Genomic DNA, 21,363 nt, shown 5'->3' with positions numbered 1-21,363 from the left:
GAAGATGAGAGCATGAAAACATTTTCAGACTCTGACGTGTTCTTCTTCAGTGATCGTCTTCGTTAACGAGACAGAGACCGAAGGACAGAACGTTTCAGTGAATCTTAAAGCTCCAGAGAGATTCAGGACGTTTTCACTGGTTCATTACATCTAAATTATAATGGCGGTTTTCTGTACCTCGGAAAAGATCCTTTATATTCAAATACTTTATATTCACATACTTTATATTCAAATACTTTATATTAAAATACTTTATATTTAAATACTTTATATTTAAATACTTTATATTCACATACTTTATATTTACATGGAGGGGACCCTCTCTACGGAGGCCTCCATGTTTTTTACGTTAGTCCAGACTGAACAAACTAAAACCTTCTGAGTTTTTATGAACTGAAGCTGCCTCAGGTTCTTCTTCATGTTTGGAAGGAGAGGGGGAGGGGAGGGGTGTTCAGCTGCAACATGACACTTCACCACTAGATGTCACTAAATTCTACACACTGAAACTTTCAGTCTGAATCTCTGAAGGTTTTAAGAACCGTGTCTTCTAACTGTATTTTCTAGATCTGCATCTGTGTCGATAAAGTAAAAATGATAATTCTGGTTTGAGCTTCGTGTTCGCTGCAGATGAAGAATCTGACATTTGATAAATCTGAAAGTTTCTGTAAATAAAACACGGACGACTTCCAACATATCAAACTGTTCCTTTAATAACATGAAGCTGAAACACTCTGACAGACGACGGCGATTCTTCCCTTCGTTACCTTCGTCCGGAAGCGCTGAGAGGCAAGTGTGTTTTTTTAATTTTTGAAAGTTAACTTAAATTAATCTGTGAACAAACTACCAGGGTGATTTTTCATCTGTGAAAACAGGTTATATACGATGTCGTCAAACTTCCCAAAGTGTCTCTGTGACAAAACATTTTAAATCATTTGTGATGTTAAAGAACTTTATTTTCCTTAACGTAAAATCCTAAATTTAAATTTCCAGTAAAAACACACAGGGTGCATCTGAGTCTGTTTGAAAAAGAAACACCTCTCAGAGCCTCCGTACTCACTGAAACACTGATCTACCTGAGCGTGTTAATACGAGACAAACACTGTCATCCTGTGCAAACACATTATTGTCCGACAAGTTTATTCTGGTTTAATATTTCACAAAAAAGGTAAAATAGTTCGAGATTAAACTTTGATTAACGTTTTTTAAATAACTGTCATTGACTTGATGTTTTCTCAATGAGCAAATCCTACAAATAACATAAAAGAATTCTCTGATAAACACTTCAACAGAAGAACGAGGATTAAAATCAGTGAAAGAATAAAAATGTACAGATAAGAACTCTCTGACGACTGGCATTTAGAGGTTAGTGTTATTAAAACGAGCTCAGATGAAAAGTGATTAATAAAGTTTGTCGTCTATATAAAGTTATTTTTGGTTTGTCTTCTGATCCCAGATCCGCTGGTTTAATTCTCACTGAAGGTGAGAAAGATATTTTTCATCCGTTTGTCGACGGTCGTGTCGTTTCACTTCCAGTGTCGAACAAAAAGTCAAAGTGAATCGAAAGAGCAGCTTCTGTTTCTCCTCAGAGTCTGAAAAGATTCACCTTCACACTGAAAATCCACAAAATGAAAAATATCTCCTGAGACGACCACGTTCCTGGGCAGGTTCTAAAAAAAGAGATTTAAAAATAAACCAGTCTTAAGACGTTTCTGCGCGGCCGACAGTCCCCTCAGTGTTTGCAGTCAAAATAAAAACCCAAAAACCCACAGGTACGACAGACGTGTGGTTTCCGTGGTCAGATCAGAACGCTGGACACCGGCACCCGAGTCGACCGGCCGCTCTTCGGCACAACGATCGGCTCGTCGTCTGTGAACAGAGACGAGAAGAATTATTCTCTTCATCCGGTTTGTCCTCAGCTGCTGTTGTTAACCTGGAGAAACTGACCCCGCTCGACGGTCTGAGCTGCTTCAGCCTCCTCCCCCTCTGCAGCTGACGTGAAGCCAGCCGCTCCGTGTGTCTCACCTGTAGCGACGTAGTTCTCGGCCCGATGCCGGTCTCCTTCGATGAAGAGGGCGGTGGCGAGGAAGAAAGCCCCGCCCACCACAGCTACAAAGGCGCAGAGCAGCAGAGAGAGCTGCAGCGAGCGAAACTGCCACAGGAACGAGTCCGTCCTCCTCAGAGAGTCAGAGACCTGAGACGGACGATTGACCAGAGAGGGACACACAGAACCAAAGATCAGACCATTGATCCACCAAAGAAAAGAGCATTCAAATATTTTAACCAAAAAGAATCTATAAGAATATATATATTATATATTATATATATTATATATATATATTATATATTGTTCTGTGTGTCGTACCACTCCTATCAGGTAGGGACTCCCAGCGTCTCCCAGCAGATGAGAGATGACGATCTGCAGCGCCTCGGCTGTGGCTCGTCGAGTGGGAACGACGACGTACTGAAGAGAATGAGAGCGTCGTTAAACTTCAGTTCACTAAACAACAGTCAGAACTCAGGTCGAGCCTCGTGTCTCACCAGCAGAATATCAGCCACGATGGCCCAGTTCATGCTCAGGAACGTTTCTCCCAGGAAGATGAAAATCTGAGGGAGCAGAAAACACGTAACTGACCCCAGGACAGAAGACTGAAGCAACACCACGACGCTAATGTCTTTTATAACCAGTTATAACCAGACGCAGCCTAAGTTGAGATTTATTAACGACCTGCTGACGACACCTGCTGGAACACTCACGTATGTGGCGATGGTGCTGGCCTCAGCGAAAACGATGGCCAGGTACAGGAACGGTGCAGAGAGCAGCAGACCGGCGGCACAGACCAGTGGGTCGGCTCTGGGCGTCTTCTTCCTCAGCTGCCGACTCACCTGCACGCCGCTGGCCACGCCCAGAACGCCTGTGACGCAGGTGATCGCTCCGAAGATCAGGCTGTCAGAGGAGAAACGACCGGTGAGGTTTCTTTCAAACAGTCTAACACCATGAGAGCAGACGTTTCCGTGTTACCTGTCGGAGGAGGCGCAGTGTGCATCCACACATGGAGCCTTCACCCCGGTGAAGATAGACGCTCTCAACAGGAACGTCGGGGCCCAAAGAGCCAGAGAGCCGGTGACAAACGCCACCGCAGTGAAACCGAAGGTGGACAACACGAAACTGTAGCTGCAGAAGAAGAAGAAGATAAAACAACATGTCAGACTCTGATCAAAGTCACAGCGAACGAGCACAAAGTTAAATCTGAGATCAAACTTCAGACAGATTCAAAGTTACATCACGTTCCGTCTGCATGAAGACGCTTTCATGATTCTTTAGTTTGTAAAATCCTGAGTTTTGGGGCCGATGCTGAAACGATCCTTTACTCCGTGAACCTACTTCTTGCTCAGCGCCTGCAGGTCCATCAGCCAGCTGGTGTGGTGCAGCTGATGCTCGGGTCGAGCCTCGATGGCTCCTCTGTTCGGCTCCTGAACCACGACCAGCAGCAGAAACACCGCGACCAGCCCCAGAGCTGGAGTCACCTGAGGGGGGGGGGCGGTTTCCATAGAGACACCATCAACCACATCGTTCCTCTGAGCTCTTTATTTGACACGTTAACACAAAGTGATCATTTAAATTTACCCTCTAACAAATGATTCAAATGTAAATACATTTATTAACAAAAGCTAATTAATGTCAAAAAATATTTGACAGATTATAATCTGCTGAGAAATATTCAGACCAACATTTTACATTTTTAGAAATGTTTAACAGCAGTTTTACTCAGAAGGAGACACGTCCTTCTGCCTGAGAAGATAAAAATAAATGAATACAAACTTTATATATATATATATAATATATATCTATGTGTATATATTAACGTACCCGCAGAGCCCAGTGCCAGTCCTTCGTTATGTTACTGACTTGAGACCCGACGATGTATCCGAGACCACTGAGAACAACAAGAGAAACGACAGGAAGGTGAGACGTGTGACACGAGGAGGGGGCGTGTCCCTGTGATTAGTCCTTTCATAGACATATGAGCTGAAGGGAAAAACTAAATAAAGCGTGGCCTTGTTTCTAAAGTCGTCACAAACAACATCTTTTTCTAAATAAAGTGAAACCGTCAGGAGATGACGACTGTGACTGGAAATAATTCCTCTGAACTTCTGCTGGTCCAGATACAAGGAAACCTCTTAAACCTTCATCACAGCTTCAAACACAAAGAGTCTGTCGTCTGTTACATCGAGTGCAACGAGGATCTGCTGTGAAAACCATGGAGACAAACTCCGACCGGCTGGAGAAGTCCACTCCCACCCTGTGATGCTGCCGTCAGATCCAGGAAGTCACAGAGGAAACGACTCGGACTCTGGTTCGGTGACAGTGTGGAGAACCAGGATCAGCTCTTACCTGCCGACAGGGATGGCGAAATAAAAGATGGACAGCATGTTGGTCCTCTTCCCCTTGACGTAGAGGTCTGCGATGATGGTGGGAGCGATGGTGGAGTAACTGGCCTCGCCGACTCCGACCAGGCCGCGTGTTAACAGCAGGGCCCAGAAATGCTGCGAGAAAACAAAACGATTTACACTCGACAGCTAATGAGGAAGACACATGTTTATCAAAGTCTCAGTTTCTCTTCGTCCAGATTAAAACACAACCGCAGAGATTTCCAACTAAAACAACCCGCAGCGTTCAGTCTCTGATTTAGAGGCTGGAAAACCACCAGGCGTAACCATAGCAACGGTGGATGTCGCCTCACAAGCGGAGCAGAGGGACAGAACAGGAAGTGTCTCTCACTTCTTTGGGGGTGTAGGAGCTGGCGAGCGTCACCAACGACCAGAACGCGATTCCAACGCTCATGATGATTTTTCTGTTGTACCTGTCACCAAGGTAACCGAAGATCGGAGCCAGGAACATGTAGCTGCAGATAAAAACTGGACGGAAACAAATACGATGAAAAGTCAGTTTGTGTTTGAAACTATTAAAACAACAACACGACAGAGGCTGAACGCAGGACGCGGCTGCTCCGACTCAAGTGATTCATTCATTTAACAGATGAAATATTCTTCTCACCAGTTTGGAGTAAACCTGATTTCTCGTCATCGATCTGAAAATAATGCTCGATGTCCGGGAGAACTCCTGGAGGAGGAAGGAAACCGTCAGTTTGACATTTTGATCGATTGTGTGTTTGAAATAAAAAGCAAACATTAATATTTCAGGAATTTATTGATCAGAAATCCAGCTGCTGCATTTCCATCAGCCTGTTCCACCTCCATACTACAGAGGGCGCTGTGGTTTCAACGATATAAAGATGGACGACATGACGGCTCCCATAAGTGAAGCCGAATCATCTGGATTGCCCCCTAGTGGCTGACTGCAGTATAGATCATAAGCACCTCCTCTTCCATGTTAGTAGATGTGAAATAAATATTTCTGAAAGATGTTTTTTATTAGTTTGATCTGATTGTGATAAAAACTGTTTGAAACTTTGAGTTAAATCTTTTAACAACTGTTTATTTAAATTTGTTTCCTGACACATTTGAAGATTAAGTCCCGTCATGAACGTACCTGCCACGGTGAACCTGTCCATGTAGTTGAGCAGGTTGATGTAGCAGAGGACCAGGACGGTCAGCACGGCCCGGACGCTGGACACGCCGCTGGCCGACTCCTCCTGCGGTCGCTGGCCCGCCGCCCTGCCCTGCTCCTCCTGTCCCTCTGTCTCGCTGTCGTCAGAGAGGAACGGCGCCGAGTCCGGCGTGGGCTCGCCCAGAGACATGACCGACGCTGGAGAGAGGGACCACGTTGGATCATTGTCACCATCATTCATCATTTAAACGTGTTTTCAAAGCAGAGAGAGAAACAGAAGTGAACCAGCTGAACTCTGTCGTCTCTGTGGTCACGCCTGGGAACAGACATCCCATAATCCTCTGCCACACGGTTTCTCAGATTCCTTGAACACATTTAGACTCGTCTTGTTTTCGATCTGATTTCTGAGTCAAAACAAACACGTTACCAGACTAGTTGAACTGTTTCCATCTTGAATCACTCTGATTAGCTCTGTGATGGGCCAGCGACCTGTCTAGCCCCGCCCCCAGACGATAAGCAATACTGATAATGAGGATAACAGGAAACAGATCGATAATGGACGGAGGGATTTTTCCACTGGAGTCAGACGTGATGAACAAACAGTTTCTTCGACTGTTGTGTGACACGTGACCTGAAAACTGGAAGATCCTGTTTCATCCTGTGTTGGTAACAGAGGGATCATGTGATCAGATCAGGGAGCGTGAACCATTCAAGACACCACGTTGATCTGTTTGTCGTCAGTCTGGACAGATCTGGGTTTTAATGTGAATGAATGAATATGAACCGATGATCACTTCATTCAGGATTCGAATAATTTAACATTAAACCACGGGTCAATTAAAAACCACTGAGATTTAAAGGGTTCGTTGATAAATTTATAAACTAATAATATAGAAAGTTTTTTCTCTGTGTGTGTAGATATTTTATCTACAACACAGAGAAAAAACCTTCTGTTAGATTTAGTTGGTAAAATTACAGAAAAGAAAAAACTGACTCATTTGATTAAAACCCAGATATAAATTATTTTTAACTGATCCATAAAACAATTGCACAACTTTAGTAATTTGATGATTTTGGACTTCTTGATTTTTAGAGGATGAAAAACTAATTCCACCGACTGTCGTCAGCAGCCATGTTTGTGGAGTTTAATCAGCTGATGAACGAGTCGAAGAAACTCTGAACACGTGAAGCTCCTGAGTTTGAGAAGAGGAAGGAAGTGAAAGAAGAAGCTGTGGAGACGCTCCCACATGGATCTTGATGCAGGAAATGGTTTTTCACTTCGCTCGGCAAGAAGAGCAGCTGATGACAGATTATTTGATGACAGCAGTCGTTTTGAGCATCTTTGTGAAAGAGGCCCTCGGAGTCTTCTCCGACAACGACTGACGAGGAAACTGTCCCTCAGGTCAAAACTTCTTCTGATGACACGTTGATGAGTTGAATCAAACCCACGACACGGGAACGTCACGTCCTCGGAAACTTTTCATTTCTATGAACACATCAGCTGATGTTCATCTTCAGGTCGATCAGTTTAATGAGAGTTTGACTGTAAGATGTCTTCATGCTCTGATCTTCAGAATGTCTGTCCTCAGACTGTCCTTCTCTGCAGCTCCTCTCTTCAGCCTCTGTCTCAAACACTTCAGCTACTGTCTCTTTAAGACCCCCCTCCTGATAAAGTCTGCTCCGATTGGTCAACAGCTTGCAGTCCACGCAGGAAATGTCTTTACCTGGTCAGGGGGCGTGTCAGACCAGCTGCTGGCGACAGGTTCCTGTTGATCTGTTTGGTGTCAAACACGAGACGCTGAGATTCTAAACTGAAGACTCTTTCAAAAGTTTAGTTCAAAACAAATCTGCTCATCTGAGAAACTCACACTGATTAATCATTAATCACACTGATTAACCAATTATCAGAGAGATTAATCATTAATCACACTGATTAACCAATTATCAGACTGATTAATCAATTATCACACTGATTAATCTATTATCAGAGAGACATGAGGCACTCATGACAACAGAGATATCAGAAAGACAGAGAGAGGGACAAGACACAAACAGAGAGAGACAGACAGACAGAGAGAAAGAGAGAGACACAGAGACATGAGACACAGAGACAGAGAGACATGAGACACAGAGACATGAGACAGACAGAGACAGAGACAGAGACAGAGAGACATGAGACACAGAGACATGAGACACAGAGACATGAGACACAGAGACATGAGACAGCCCCTTTGTCCATGGACACATGATGAGAACAGCTGATCTGAAGTCAGTAACCTGTTGATTCTTTATCGTTGAATAAACCGTTTCCAATGACGTCACTGATTCACAGAGTGACGGTCCAGATTGCGTCATAAAATAAAAACATGGTGGTTTATCTGTGAGAAGACGTCATCGTGCTGTTGTTGTTTACCTGACGATGACGCTGCTTCTTCTTCTTCTGCTTCTCTTTCTTCTTCTTCGTCACTCAGACTCCATCCCGGAGCTTCGCGGTGAATCTTCCCCGGGCAGCAGCGTCTGTGTGTCGGACTCTCAGCGGCTCAAACAACCGTTCACAGATCAAGTGCTCGCTGAAGACTCGTCTCCACCGCCGCCATGACACTTCTCTGCACACTTCCGGTCCGCAGCTCACGTGACGCCAGCATCTGAGTCACGTGAGCAGACGAAGTTGGTTTGAGGTTCGATCCCCGGAGGGACCGTCAACAAGTTCCTGTCTGAACAACTTTAAAGTCACGTGAGACTCACGTGTCTCTGTCTGAACACACGCAATGCATGATGGGTAGACATACGGTCGCATCATGTCACATGACCTTAAAACTGAGGCCAGATGTTCTCCAGCTGTGACGACACGTCTCTGAAACCACAGGTCGTGGTCACTGTTGAAAACCACGTGAGTGATATTCATTTAAATCTTCTGAAACCCGCTGAGGATCTTTATCTAGAGTCACAACAAGCCAGCGACTCACCGACAGATAAATATTATATATATTACATATATATATAAACCATAGACTGTATATAAAGAACATATGCTCTCTGAGCATGGCTAACAAAGAGGCGTGTCCTGTCACTCCATGGTAACAGTGGAGGTCACGTGTTCACACATTCATTTATTGTCAGTGCCTGAGAGAAAACTCCAACATAAACCTGACTTCACAGTAGTTGTTCCAGAGTACTCAGTTCGTCCAGTACTTCTGTTCATACTTTTACTCCACTCTCAGTTTCTCTGTCTTAAAGAAATATTATTACAAAGCTTATTAATTTCTTTGTTGCTGTAAATGAAACTAGTTTTTAAAAGTGACTGTACACAGATAATCTTGTCTCAAAAATATTCAGATACATTTACATTTATATATTTGTACACTGATTCTATGTCCTGTATACATATTTTATTGTTCTTTGTATTTTCATAATTTACAATTAAAGGTTCAGTGTGTAGAATTCAGTGACATCTAGTGGTGAAGTGTCATGTTGCAGCTGAACACCCCTCCCCTCCCCCTCTCCTTCCAAACATGAAGAAGAACCTGTGGCCGCTTCAGTTCATAAAAACTCAAAGGTTTTAGTTTGTCCAGTCTGGACTAATGTAAAAAACATGGAGGCCTCCGTAGAGAGGGTCCCCTCCATGTAAATATAAAGTATTTAAATATAAAGTATTTGAATATAAAGTATTTAAATATAAATGATCTTTTCTGGGGTAAAAAAAATACAATTTAGATGAAACAAACTAGTGAAAACATCATGACGATTATTCTACATTAAATTTCTGCCAGTAGATCCTTTCACCTGAATCTTACACACTGGAGCTTGAAGTCACTTTTACAAAGTCACTGAACAAAACGTACATAAAATCTGTAGAAAATCCATCTTTTCCACTGCGATCATTTTGCAACAGCGACTGATCCAGTTCTGACGGTTTTATTTTGGATTTGTTGACTCAAACTCGAGTTTGTGAGGTACACAAATAACAACACATTGCACAGCCGCCCCTCGCTGCTACAAAATCCCAGAGGAAATACTGCAAAAGGTTTTATATTTGTTTTACATTTAATAGAAGATACAAAATTAATCTACAGGCTTAAATCCAAACTTCGATGATGTCTCCATCTTCCATGTCCAGCTGGGCTGGCGTCTGGCTGTGCGTCACTTTGGAGCCGTCGAAGTGGAAGCGGACTTTACTCTGAGCGCTGCCAGACATCGTGGACAGATACTGGGAGAAGACGGAGCTCAGCGGTGCGTCCTGAAATAAACAAGAGGACACGATTCGTTTGAGTCTCGTTGCCAGTGAAGACACGAACCAGACAACAGAGAAGAGGAGCAGGTACGAACCCTGTGCAGAGAAAACTCCTGCAAAGAGTCTCGATCTTTGCTCTGCAGTCGAACCGTGATGACGTCGCTGCCAACAACGGCTTCTTGGCTTTTCTCCTCTTCTGCCATGACGACACACTCTGCGTCGAAAAGGGGGAAAAGTTTGAGTTATTTACTTGGATCGTTTGTTTGTTTGCTGCCCAGTGAGACTTTCTCATGAGAACATTTCATAACAATTATTAACGATGTTAAATATCCGTCACAACATCGAATGCAAATTCTGCATAAATGGCAAATGTATTCATTCTTTGTCTTGAGTCCGTTTATCAACATCATCGTGTGACAGAAACAGAATCTAATGATAAGCTTGTGAGAACAATTCGCTGATAAGAAGTTAATTTACTGACCTAAGATGTCTGCGATGCCGAGACCGATCTCTCCGACTGTGGATTCTATCGGAAGCTCAACATCCTGCCTCAACAGCAGCAAGCGAGGGGGCGGGACCTGAAGGATGGCAGCCAGCTGGGCCAACACGTTGCTTAAAGGTGTCGACTAACATGAAAACACAAACTGCCTGTTAAAGAGGACAAACAGTCCACACCAACTAATGCTACGATCTGTGTTTGAATGTTTTTATGATTTGTTTGTTTGAACGGCGTCTCTGTGAACGTACTGACAGTACAGGGATCTTGTGGATGTCTGTTCTGCAGCGGATCTTGAGGGAGATCTCGTGGAGCGAGGAGCTGTACAATGAACTCCATGAGCCGGAGTCAGGGTTCGTTACAATGACGACGTCATCTTGTTCCTCTTCTAACGCTGGAGACCGGAGGCCCCGCCGGCGCCTGGACCTGGTCGTGGTCTGTGGCTCTGGAGACATGAGGGAGTTCACCACCTTGAGCCTCCTGTCAATCTCACTGAGGGAGAAAAAACACCAGAAGCTGTTTTAAAACCTGAAATATACAAGAACTACCTCCAACAGAGCTTCTGTCAAACCCACAGATATAACAACCAATCAAATTTAACATAACATATATATATATGAACAAATACAACAGATACAAGTTGTAGGGAAATGAGTCGTTTAACTGAGACTCAATGGATTTATCCACCTCGGCACGTCGTAATGGGCGGACCGTGAACTGAGCAGACCTGGGTGGACCACCTGAGGCTTCTGGGAACCTTCAGTGGAAGACACAGTCGTGGCCCTGAGCTCTGCAGCTCCTCCGACCTCATGACTCGGTGTCTGCTCTGTGAGCTGTGGGATTATTATTAAACCAGGAGGTGTGACAGACTCCGCAGACTCCACAGACTCCGGACTCACCTGATCTTCTTTTTGACCTGACTGGACTGTTTCTGGACCAGACTCTGGGGGGGTGGAGGAGACGGAGAGCGAGCAGTGTCTCTGACAGGACATGTGTGAGAAGACAAAGCAAACAAACTCAGTTTTTAAACTCTGACAGTTCCGGTGGGACTTCCATCCCACTGCTTCATTTTAATGTGAGGACATTCTGGTCTGGGATGAAGGGAGTGGGCGGTAACTTGAAGACACTCTGATGTGTCGCAGCTTCTTCTACACAAGATATAATAAATAACTTCATCATGGTTCTCTGAGCTGCAGCACTTACAGTCCACCATGTTCTGCTTTGTTCTCCACATGTTCTGCTTCCTCCTCCTCCGAGTCGCTGAGGGCGATGGCAACTGCGTTTGTTTCTCGAGATGACCACAAACTGTCGTCTGAAACGTTCTCTGGTCACAAACAGGAACAATCAGCTGCCACTGAGTTCCATCGTGGATTTACATTGTTCTTACAAATACAGCACCATCAAGAATTCAGTTGATACCTGTGGTGTTCTTTTTAGTGAACACGGGATCCATTGGCTTCAGCTGCAGACTGCTGCTCACCTGGAAACAGAAGCACTCAGTGACAGGGACACGGTCAGACAATGTGCTTCAGCTGAGCGTGGTGCTTCACCTTGTTGGAGTACACTGGCACCGGGACAATTGCTGAGGGGTCGAGGATGCGTCTGCGTTTGGGCGGCGGCTTTACAACCTGCACCTCAGGGTCAGACACCTTTAAATCGTGAAGAGAAGCTGAGGTGAGACACAACATCTGCTTTAATCCAGGAGACTAAACACTGGCTCTAGACTTTCTATCTTATCCGAAGGCCACCACAGGTTGTTGTGGTCCGACTGTAAATACAGATGGACGACGTGTCTCAGCTTCCTTCGTTTATCAGAAATGAAGCCAGAATATCTTGGACATGGACGCTGCCATCTGTCTGTCCAGAAGTGATCACAGACGTTCTGTCTCAAACCTGATTACACGAGCAGTGTAAACAATCACGAGACAGAGCACATCCCCAACATCATTTTAAACTAAAGTGCTTAGTGAGGAGCAGTGATGTCGATCCACACTCTACCAAAGAGTGTCAGCTGTCAATCAGAAGTCAGCTGTCAATCAGAAGTCAGTGTCAGCTGTCAATCAGAAGTCAGCTGTCAATCATGACGTCTCCGCCTGTTTTCATTAATAATAATTAAACCAAACTGATCAGAAACACTTGAACTAACATCAGAGAGAAGAACGAGCTGAAACGACAGAAACATCTTTGACAAACATTTATTTAACGTCTCCTTTGAGTTTGGTTCATGCCCCATCTGCTAACACGGAGGAGGAGGAGGTGATGACTTATACTGCAGCCAGACTCCAGGGGGCGATCAAGCCTTTTTTGGCTTTGCGTTTGGTAGCTTCCAAGTCGGCCATCTTTGTTTTCAGCCTTTGTGAAACAGTTTCAACGTGAACTTTATTTCTGCAGATACTTTTCAGTGAACGTTAATTAACGGGTGGTCACCTGGGTCAGAGTTTGTCTTCTTGTCCATTCAGAGTTAAAGTTGAAGACAGATGAAGACAGTTGAAGACAGTTGAAGACAGATGAAGACAGATGAAGCAGATGAAGACAGTTGAAGCAGATGAAGACAGATGAAGACAGTTGAAGACAGATGAAGACAGTTGAAGACAGTTGAAGACAGTTGAAGACAGATGAAGACAGTTGAAGACAGTTGAAGACAGATGAAGACAGATGAAGACGGTTGAAGACGGTTGAAGACAGATGAAGCAGATGAAGACAGTTGAAGCAGATGAAGACAGATGAAGACAGTTGAAGACAGTTGAAGACAGTTGAAGACAGATGAAGCAGATGAAGACAGATGAAGCAGATGAAGACAGATGAAGACAGATGAAGACAGTTGAAGACAGATGAAGACAGATGAAGACAGTTGAAGACAGATGAAGACAGATGAAGCAGATGAAGACAGTTGAAGACAGATGAAGACAGTTGAAGACAGATGAAGACAGATGAAGACAGTTGAAGACAGTTGAAGACAGATGAAGACAGTTGAAGCAGATGAAGACAGTTGAAGACAGTTGAAGACAGATGAAGACAGTTGAAGACAGATGAAGACAGTTGAAGCAGATGAAGACAGTTGAAGACAGATGAAGACAGTTGAAGACAGATGAAGACAGTTGAAGACAGATGAAGACAGATGAAGACAGTTGAAGACAGATGAAGACAGTTGAAGACAGATGAAGACAGTTGAAGACAGATGAAGCAGATGAAGACAGATGAAGACAGTTGAAGACAGTTGAAGACAGATGAAGACAGTTGAAGACAGATGAAGACAGATGAAGACAGTTGAAGACAGATGAAGACAGATGAAGACAGTTGAAGACAGATGAAGACAGTTGAAGACAGATGAAGACAGTTGAAGACAGATGAAGACAGATGAAGACAGATGAAGCAGATGAAGACAGATGAAGACAGTTGAAGACAGTTGAAGACAGATGAAGACAGTTGAAGACAGATGAAGACAGTTGAAGCAGATGAAGACAGATGAAGACAGTTGAAGCAGATGAAGACAGTTGAAGACAGATGAAGACAGTTGAAGACAGATGAAGACAGTTGAAGACAGATGAAGACAGATGAAGACAGATGAAGACAGTTGAAGACAGTTGAAGACAGATGAAGACAGTTGAAGCAGATGAAGACAGTTGAAGACAGTTGAACCCTAACGACGCAGAAGCCTTTATTTTGAAAACCAACTGTTCTCATGCTAACGCTAAGCTAACCTGCACTTTTAAACTGTCTCCGCGGCCTCACGTGACTTCTCACGTTTCTCTGTTCGCCCGCGTTAATTGAAACATCATTACGATCCTCGTTGATGACGTCACTCCTCCGTTAAGTCTCGGTTAACGGTAAAAACAACGGAAAAGTTGGAAACTCACCGGATCCGCCATGTTGACTCCTCTACCCGCGTTTTGTTTGACGCCTTCAGGGACAGTGGGACATCATGAGTAGTGTTGTGTTCAGGGTCCGCGTCAGTGTCGGTAACGTCATCACCCACAGTGAGATCTTATTCCTGCACCTCCCTGAACAGACTTTAACATTTCTATTCATATAGTTTTGACTATTCTACAGATAAACTTTCTCTGAATGTTCCATTTAGTATCCAGTTCTTTTTTTTTACTATTTTTATTTTATTTTCTCATCTTATCTAAAGTTTCTTTTTTGGTATTTTCATATGTTGTCTTTTCTTTTTATTGGTATTTTATATTTTTTATCTTCTTTTCAGATTTTTCTTATATTCACTTTGTTTCCTGCCTGTTGTGTTTTCTCATTTTCATTATTTCCTCACTTCCTGTTAATATGATGTTGCTTCTCACTTGACTTTGTTTAATTAATCTTCTGGATTAATAGTCACAGAAAGTTTTATTCCAGTGTGTCTGTGTCTGTGTGTGTGTGTGTGTGTGTAGTGAACAACAACACAAAGCAAGAAATGATTTCTGTTAAAACATGAGTCAGTGAAAATAAACACTTGAGGAACAGATGATCTCTGACAGAAGAGAAGCAACAAAAACAAAGATCAGCGTGAAAATGTCTGACTTTACTTTTTGGAAACGAAATGAGCCGAGGTGTTTCAGTCCAAACATAAAGAAAATGCAGAATATTCTCATGTTTATCAAACAAAAGATTTCATAAACATCATGGCCATAAGAAAACAATGTTTTACAATTATATTTTTTTTTGTTTCACCATCGTCCAGAATTCATTTGAATCTAATTCACTTCATCACAGCTAAAGAGGCGTTCAGGTCCCCACGGTTAATTTCACTTCTTCTGTGAGTCCGGTGCCAAATAAGCTCCAAAGTTCCATCATATTTTTTCCAGAGGACGATCGTGTGTGAACACAAATGTCCGAGTGAGAGGCTCCACAGTCTCTACAGACGTAGAAATCCAGAATCTGATGTGAGGACACAGCAGAGTCCTCCACTGATTCACTGGGAGTGATGCAAACATGAAGAAACACAAACAAATGTCTCGGGTGACAAAGTGCTGACACACACGTAGAAGACACAGACGAAGACGTGAAGACAGTTTGTGGTGATGAGAGCTGACAACGGTGTCAGGTGATGTAAACATGATCACATGATCACTTCCTGTCTGTCTGCTCCACCTCTCACCTGAAGACCGAGGAGGATCTGATGCTGAACGAGTCTGAGCAGAAAACCTGCTGCTGAGTTGTTCAGCTGTGAAACATGAACTCTGGAGACGAGTCTCTGGAGACGAGTCTCTGGAGACGAGTCTCTGGAGACGAGTCTCTGGAGACGAGTCTCTGGATTCTACCCACAGGTCTGAGAACAGCTACAGTCTCATTTAAAAACGTCTGTTCTGGGATTTTTTCACTCGAGACACAAACTCTCCCGCTTCAGCACCAAATGTTTTTTATTTGATTCTTGACTAATCTTCCAGAAGCTGCTCTGAACATCGTCTCTTATAAAAACTGAATCATGTCTAACTAAACGATCAAACAGGCTTCGTCGGTGTGTTCATGCGTCAGTCTGCTCAGAGCCAGACACCCGTCACTTCTTCTTGTTCTCTTTGCAGGCGACCACGTATCGCTGAGCCACGTTCAGAGGGGGGGAGTAACCGTCAGCGTACGACGTGTCCTCGAACAGCACGGAGTAGTCGTCCTGAGGCTGTCGACACACACACACACACACACACACAGAGATCACAAACAGGAAGACATTCATTCTTACAGCTCCTCAGATCATCTACAGACTGACTGGAGGTTATTTATTAGTTTGAAATGATCAAGGCAGGAACATTAATATATTTACATATACAACACTGTTACTGGTTAGTTGAATCAGACGCTTGTGGCTGAACGTTCTCTCTCTGAACGAATCTTAGAGATTCTAAATTTATAAATATGAACGAAATATTTCTTAAACTCGCATTAATTATTTGAAATGCGACCATTTTGTAGTTTTTCACATATGATTTTGTGTTATCATCGTTATTTGCAGTCTGTGTGTAAAAAGGCTGCTGAGCTGTGCGTCTCACCCTGTGTGGTGGGGTGTGGATGAGGGCCCGGTAGAAGCAGGTGGTCTGTGGGTAGAGGGCCAACACCAGCTGGTCCTTGCTGAACAGGGCCTCAGGGTCCGTCTCTGGGTTTGCTTTCCACTGAGGCAGAGGGATGATCCGCCGTCTGCTCAGAGTGTGTCTCCTGATCACACAAACACAGAGCAGCTCATCACAACCTTTACTCATGTCATCATGAACAGACTGAGAGCTGCTGCCTCTTCACGTGAGAAACACTAACTACACAACAGAGGTCGAGTGTGAAAACATCGATAACAATCATGAGTTCATGTTTGTTTCTGACCAGTAACGACACAGTCGTGACAGAGAGAAATGTTCTAATGGATTTAAATGCATGAGTGAAATCACAGCCAATCAAGGGTTTATGATCAATAATCAAAGTGATCAATTAAAAGAGAAGAGAAAAAGTATCAAACAAGAAAAATGAGAGAAAATGACAATGAAACAATAATTAATGAAGCTGACGTATTTGTGTCACAGTCAAAAACAAGTGAGAGAAGTTTGTAACTTCCTCTTCAGAATGGATTTCCTTATCTTTGTTTTTTGTTGCTTATTTATTATGTGTAAAATAAATAAATGAATAAATACTTTAGTGAGACATCGTGAATGTGAAGCTGTGACTCACTCTTTTCCTTCCTCATCAATGTCGTCCACTTCGTATCTGGAGGAAGAAAACATTCAGAGCTGTGATGTCACATCCTGTTCTCTGATATAACGTTAAGATGCTTTGGAAGCGTGCGGCGCTCTCACTTGTTGGTGGAGTGGTTGTAGCTGACGACCTCAGCCAGGATCCACTGCTCGTCTCCGTCCACGGCTTTCACCCTCGCTGCCACTTTGTCGCCCTGTTTGGCCACGTAGTCGCTGCTGGCGGGAGTCGCCCCGCACAGAGGGGGCGGGCTGAAAGAACAGGAAGAACTTTCTGAGTCACGCAAACTTTTGTGCTGTTAATTTAGTGTTTCTGGTTTTAGTTGGTGAGTGAGTGAGTGAGTTACCTCTCTCCCGGCTTTCCGATCCACAGAGGGAGCGTCATGGCCGACTGCTGGAGGAGCGTCATCAGGACCCCGCGCCTCATCGTCTTCCTGGGAGGGTCGCTGTCACTGTAAACTCCGGCCATCTTAGCAGCTGTTTGACAATTCAGAAATGAAATTAAAAAACATAAAATGGCAGAAATCAAGCAAGAGTGTGATGTATGTGTTCATACCAATCCTCCTCTCCTCCAACAACGACTTGATTTCTGCGATTTTATCGAGAGCGTGACGCAGGATGCTGTGGGGGGGTGAACACACATGGATTTTTTTTACGCTCTGCAGCCTTGAGAAAACTATGAAATTATGAATGATGGGTTAGAACTCAAGAGATTAAACAGAAGCATCAGAGTTAAAGAACCTCATGCACATGAATCTGTTTTAGTTTAAAACATGTTTGGGCTGTAAACTACATGATTTGACTTCATTCACACATAAAGCGATGTTTTCAAACAGTGTGGGTGGAGCCTCAGCCTGGTCGCTCACCTGCACTCGGCCTCGGCATCTGCTTTAGCCGTGGTGTACAGTCCCCTCAGCTTGGTCCTGTAGTACGGAGAAGCTGAGGAAGACAAAATGCTGGAATAAGTTTGGAGTCAACAGAGACACAGCTAGAAAAAGCTGATGATGTAAGAAAACAGCAGAATATTAAGGTGTGAGGATCGAGAGTCTGAGGATGGAAACAGGGAAGTGACTGACTTTTGTTCTCAGTCTGCATCCTCTCATGTGTCTTCTGAATGTTGAGTAGATTGTGTTCGCTCCGGGATCTTTCCTCCTGAAAACAGAATGTTTGGACCTGGTTCAGTTTAACTGATGAGTCTATGTCCAGGTGAAGACTTGACTTAACTCCACCCTCACCTGAGTCTGTTTGATGAGCTGATGGAGCTCCGTCAGCAGCTCGGCAATCTTGGTATCAGCTGACATGTCCGAGATTCTGACAAACAAACCAACTGACACTGAGAGTTCAGCTTGAGACCAGAGGATTGAAGACATATCAACATTTCCTGAGCGTTAAAGTCAAAATAATAAAAAAGAGCAGAATGACACAGAAAACTTTTTGCTCTTAGACTCGAGAGGATTCATCTCATTTACTCAGTTTGATCTTTTCTGTTGTTTCTGAGGAACTTATTGGTTAATTACTGATTATTATTAATGTTCTTTAGTGTTGAAACTGCCGAACTACTAAATTACCTAATCAGTGTTATTATACTATTTAAATCAAAGATTCCAGGGAAACAGCTCGTTGCTCTGAATTAACAGATTTCTGAAAGAAGTTTGGTGAAAACGTCTCAGATCGAGATAAAACAAACAGGTTTATAACGTTAGCTTCTATGCTAACTGTACATTTACACTGTAAACAAACAGGTTTATAACGTTAGCTTCAATGCTAGCTGTACATTTACACTGTAAACTAACAGGTTTATAACGTTAGCTTCAATGCTAACTGTACATTTATATCATTGTAGCCACTGGGCTGCTCGTTAGCTGAGTTAGCAGCGTCGCCAACATTCGCCTGGTTGTTATTCTCTAAACTTGGCTTGAGCTCGTGGCTCCGAGTCGAGGATCCGCTTCATTGGAGCTTCTTCGTGTTTTCATGTGAAACAAAAGTTCAGTTTCTTACTGTGAATCTTTTGTTTGTTTACTGAAGAACTGTTAGCTGCACGGGTTAGCTCCTTCTTCTTCTTCTTCGTGCTAGCTGCAGTCCGTGAAGCAGCTCCAAGATCAACACCGCCCCAGCTGGAGGAGAGTGGAACCGCAGGTCTGGTACACGTGGAGCCACAGGTTTAAATACTAAATATTTAATATTTAGTATTAAAGTACTTCATACTAGGTACTTCATACTAAGTACTTCATACTAAGTACTTCATACTAGGTACTTCATACTAAGTACTTAATACTAGGTACTTCATACTAGGTACTTCATAATAAGTACTTCATACTAGGTACTTCATACTAAGTACTTCATACTAGGTACTTCATACTAAGTACTTAATACTAGGTACTTCATACTAGGTACTTCATACTAAGTACTTCATACTAAGTACTTCATACTAGGTACTTCATACTAAGTACTTCATACTAAGTACTTCATACTAGGTACTTCATACTAGGTACTTCATACTAAGTACTTCATACTAAGTACTTCATACTAGGTACTTCATACTAGGTACTTCATACTAAGTACTTCATACTAAGTACTTCATACTAGGTACTTCATACTAAGTACTTCATACTAAGTACTTCATACTAGGTACTTCATACTAAGTACTTCATACTAGGTACTTCATACTAGGTACTTCATACTAAGTACTTCATACTAAGTACTTCATACTAGGTACTTCATACTAAGTACTTCATACTAAGTACTTCACATCTGTGCGTTCTTATATTCACTTTGTTTCCTGCCTGTTGTGTTTTCTCATTTTCATTATTTCCTCACTTCCTGTTAATATGATGTTGCTTCTCACTTGACTTTGTTTAATTAATCTTCTGGATTAATATTCACAGACAGTTTTATTCCAGTGTGTGTGTGTGTGTGTGTGTGTGTGTGTCTGTGTATGTGTGTCTGTGTGTGTGTGTGTGTGTCTGTGTGTGTCTGTGTGTGTGTGTGAACAAACAGTAAAATGAGGCCATGAAGCTGACGTCTTATCTGTGACCTGGTTACCTGCTAACGGTGCCATGTGTTCAATGAGCACGTTTCACGCCTAAAACGTGTGTGTGTGTGTGTGTGTGTGTGTGTGTGTGTGTAATTGTGTGTGTGTGTGTGTGTGTGTGTAATTGTGTGTGTGTGTCTGTCTGTGTGAACAGAGAGCACACAGTGTAACAGCTCAGACAGGTCACCTCATATTTCTGCAAATATTTACTGAGCTGTTAAGAAAACAGGATGTGAGACATTCAGAGGAAACCAGAGCGACACGAGCTCCTGAAACCAGAGCGACACGAGCTCCTGAAACCAGAGCGACACGAACTCCTGAAACCAGAGCGACAGAAGCTCCTGAAACCAGAGCGACAGAAGCTCCTGAAACCAGAGCGACAGAAGCTCCTGAAACCAGAGCGACACGAGCTCATGAAACCAGAGCGACACGAACTCCTGAAACCAGAGCGACACAAGCTCCTGAAACCAGAGCGACACAAGCTCCTGAAACCAGAGCGACAGAAGCTCCTGAAACCAGAGCAACACGAACTCCTGAAACCAGAGCGACACAAGCTCCTGAAACCAGAGCGACACAAGCTCATGAAACCAGAGCGACACAAGCTCCTGAGACCAGAGCGACATGAGCTCCTGAAACCAGAGCGACACGAGCTCCTGAAACCAGAGCGACACAAGCTCCTGAAACCAGAGCGACACGAGCTCCTGAAACCAGAGTGACACGAACTCCTGAAACCAGAGCGACAGAAGCTCCTGAAACCAGAGCGACAGAAGCTCCTGAAACCAGAGCGACAGAAGCTCCTGAAACCAGAGCGACACGAGCTCATGAAACCAGAGCAACACGAGCTCATGAAACCAGAGCGACACAAACTCCTGAAACCAGAGCGACACAAGCTCCTGAAACCAGAGCGACACAAGCTCCTGAAACCAGAGCGACAGAAGCTCCTGAAACCAGAGCAACACGAACTCCTGAAACCAGAGCGACACAAGCTCATGAAACCAGAGCGACACAAGCTCCTGAAACCAGAGCGACACAAGCTCCTGAGACCAGAGCGACACAAGCTCCTGAAACCAGAGCGACACAAGCTAATGAAACCAGAGCGACAGAAGCTCCTGAAACCAGAGCGACACAAGCTCCTGAAACCAGAGCGACACGAGCTCCTGAAACCAGAGCGACGCGAGCTCCTGAAACCAGAGCGACACAAGCTCCTGAAACCAGAGCGACAGAAGCTCCTGCTGAACCTTATGAAAGAGTTAAACCCAGAATAAGGGAAAAGACAGAAGGTAAAGAAGGTGTGGTGACTCTGAGCTGAGACGAGTCAGAGACTAAAGTTCGTTCTCGTCGTCTTCGTCACGTTTACGCATCAAACAGGCAGAA

General features: G+C 43.7%; 3 protein-coding genes across 6 annotated transcripts; all 3 read right to left on the bottom strand.

Moving 5' to 3' along the window:
• Positions 1-688: 688 nt before the first annotated feature.
• spns1 (SPNS lysolipid transporter 1, lysophospholipid) lies at positions 689-8,327 on the bottom strand. Of its 3 annotated transcripts, none has more exons than XM_069525508.1 (13): positions 7,983-8,327; positions 5,552-5,767; positions 5,057-5,122; positions 4,781-4,917; positions 4,394-4,545; positions 3,869-3,935; positions 3,383-3,525; positions 3,020-3,172; positions 2,755-2,944; positions 2,539-2,604; positions 2,363-2,461; positions 1,945-2,191; positions 689-1,866 (listed from the first exon to the last, which is right to left on the bottom strand). In XM_069525508.1, the coding sequence occupies exons 2-13, from the start codon at positions 5,757-5,759 to the stop codon at positions 1,796-1,798; spliced, it is 1,599 nt and encodes a 532-aa protein (XP_069381609.1). In that variant the 5' UTR covers positions 5,760-5,767; positions 7,983-8,327; the 3' UTR covers positions 689-1,795. The 3 variants fall into 3 exon arrangements, with proteins under 3 accessions (XP_069381609.1, XP_069381610.1, XP_069381611.1); XM_069525509.1 differs by having other exon boundaries at positions 2,023-2,191; XM_069525510.1 differs by having other exon boundaries at positions 2,023-2,191; positions 5,552-7,343; positions 7,983-8,316.
• Positions 8,328-9,468: 1,141 nt separating this feature from the next.
• On the bottom strand, positions 9,469-14,300 carry nfatc2ip (nuclear factor of activated T cells 2 interacting protein). Its single transcript, XM_069525522.1, has 9 exons — positions 14,154-14,300; positions 11,847-11,945; positions 11,716-11,776; positions 11,500-11,620; positions 11,196-11,276; positions 10,548-10,788; positions 10,282-10,426; positions 9,896-10,014; positions 9,469-9,806 (listed from the first exon to the last, which is right to left on the bottom strand). Exons 1-9 carry the CDS (start codon positions 14,163-14,165, stop codon positions 9,645-9,647), a joined length of 1,041 nt encoding a protein of 346 aa, XP_069381623.1. The 5' UTR covers positions 14,166-14,300; the 3' UTR covers positions 9,469-9,644.
• Positions 14,301-14,791: 491 nt separating this feature from the next.
• Positions 14,792-19,103, bottom strand: sgf29 (SAGA complex associated factor 29). Of its 2 annotated transcripts, none has more exons than XM_020109520.2 (10): positions 18,957-19,103; positions 18,194-18,269; positions 18,035-18,110; positions 17,825-17,897; positions 17,515-17,579; positions 17,306-17,435; positions 17,064-17,210; positions 16,939-16,974; positions 16,275-16,437; positions 14,792-15,904 (listed from the first exon to the last, which is right to left on the bottom strand). In XM_020109520.2, exons 2-10 carry the CDS (start codon positions 18,257-18,259, stop codon positions 15,788-15,790), a joined length of 873 nt encoding a protein of 290 aa, XP_019965079.1. In that variant the 5' UTR covers positions 18,260-18,269; positions 18,957-19,103; the 3' UTR covers positions 14,792-15,787. The 2 variants fall into 2 exon arrangements, with proteins under 2 accessions (XP_019965079.1, XP_019965080.1); XM_020109521.2 differs by having other exon boundaries at positions 18,194-18,285; positions 18,957-19,064.
• Between the last annotated feature and the right edge of the window lie 2,260 nt (positions 19,104-21,363).

Source organism: Paralichthys olivaceus, chromosome 5, assembly GCF_024713975.1.
Source record: "Paralichthys olivaceus isolate ysfri-2021 chromosome 5, ASM2471397v2, whole genome shotgun sequence".
Lineage (NCBI taxonomy): Eukaryota > Metazoa > Chordata > Actinopteri > Pleuronectiformes > Paralichthyidae > Paralichthys > Paralichthys olivaceus.
This window is presented reverse-complemented; position numbering and strand designations above follow the sequence as displayed.

Excerpts from the sequence above, each read along its gene's own strand:
- sgf29 (XM_020109520.2), bottom strand. The coding sequence starts at position 18,259 with ATGTCAGCTGATACCAAGATTGCCGAGCTGCTGACGGAGCTCCATCAG. Across the intron at positions 17,436-17,514 it reads GTTGGAGGAGAGGAGGATTG|CTGCTAAGATGGCCGGAGTT; the intron begins GTATGAACACAT and ends ATTGTCAAACAG. Across the intron at positions 16,975-17,063 it reads TACAACCACTCCACCAACAA|ATACGAAGTGGACGACATTG; the intron begins GTGAGAGCGCCG and ends TTCTTCCTCCAG.
- nfatc2ip (XM_069525522.1), bottom strand. Across the intron at positions 11,277-11,499 it reads AAAGCAGAACATGGTGGACT|AGACACTGCTCGCTCTCCGT; the intron begins GTAAGTGCTGCA and ends ATGTCCTGTCAG. Across the intron at positions 10,427-10,547 it reads ACAAGATCCCTGTACTGTCA|TCGACACCTTTAAGCAACGT; the intron begins GTACGTTCACAG and ends TTTTCATGTTAG.
- spns1 (XM_069525508.1), bottom strand. The coding sequence starts at position 5,759 with ATGTCTCTGGGCGAGCCCACGCCGGACTCGGCGCCGTTCCTCTCTGAC. Across the intron at positions 3,936-4,393 it reads TTCGCCATCCCTGTCGGCAG|TGGTCTCGGATACATCGTCG; the intron begins GTAAGAGCTGAT and ends TGTTGTTCTCAG. Across the intron at positions 2,192-2,362 it reads GTCCCTACCTGATAGGAGTG|GTCTCTGACTCTCTGAGGAG; the intron begins GTACGACACACA and ends CGTCCGTCTCAG.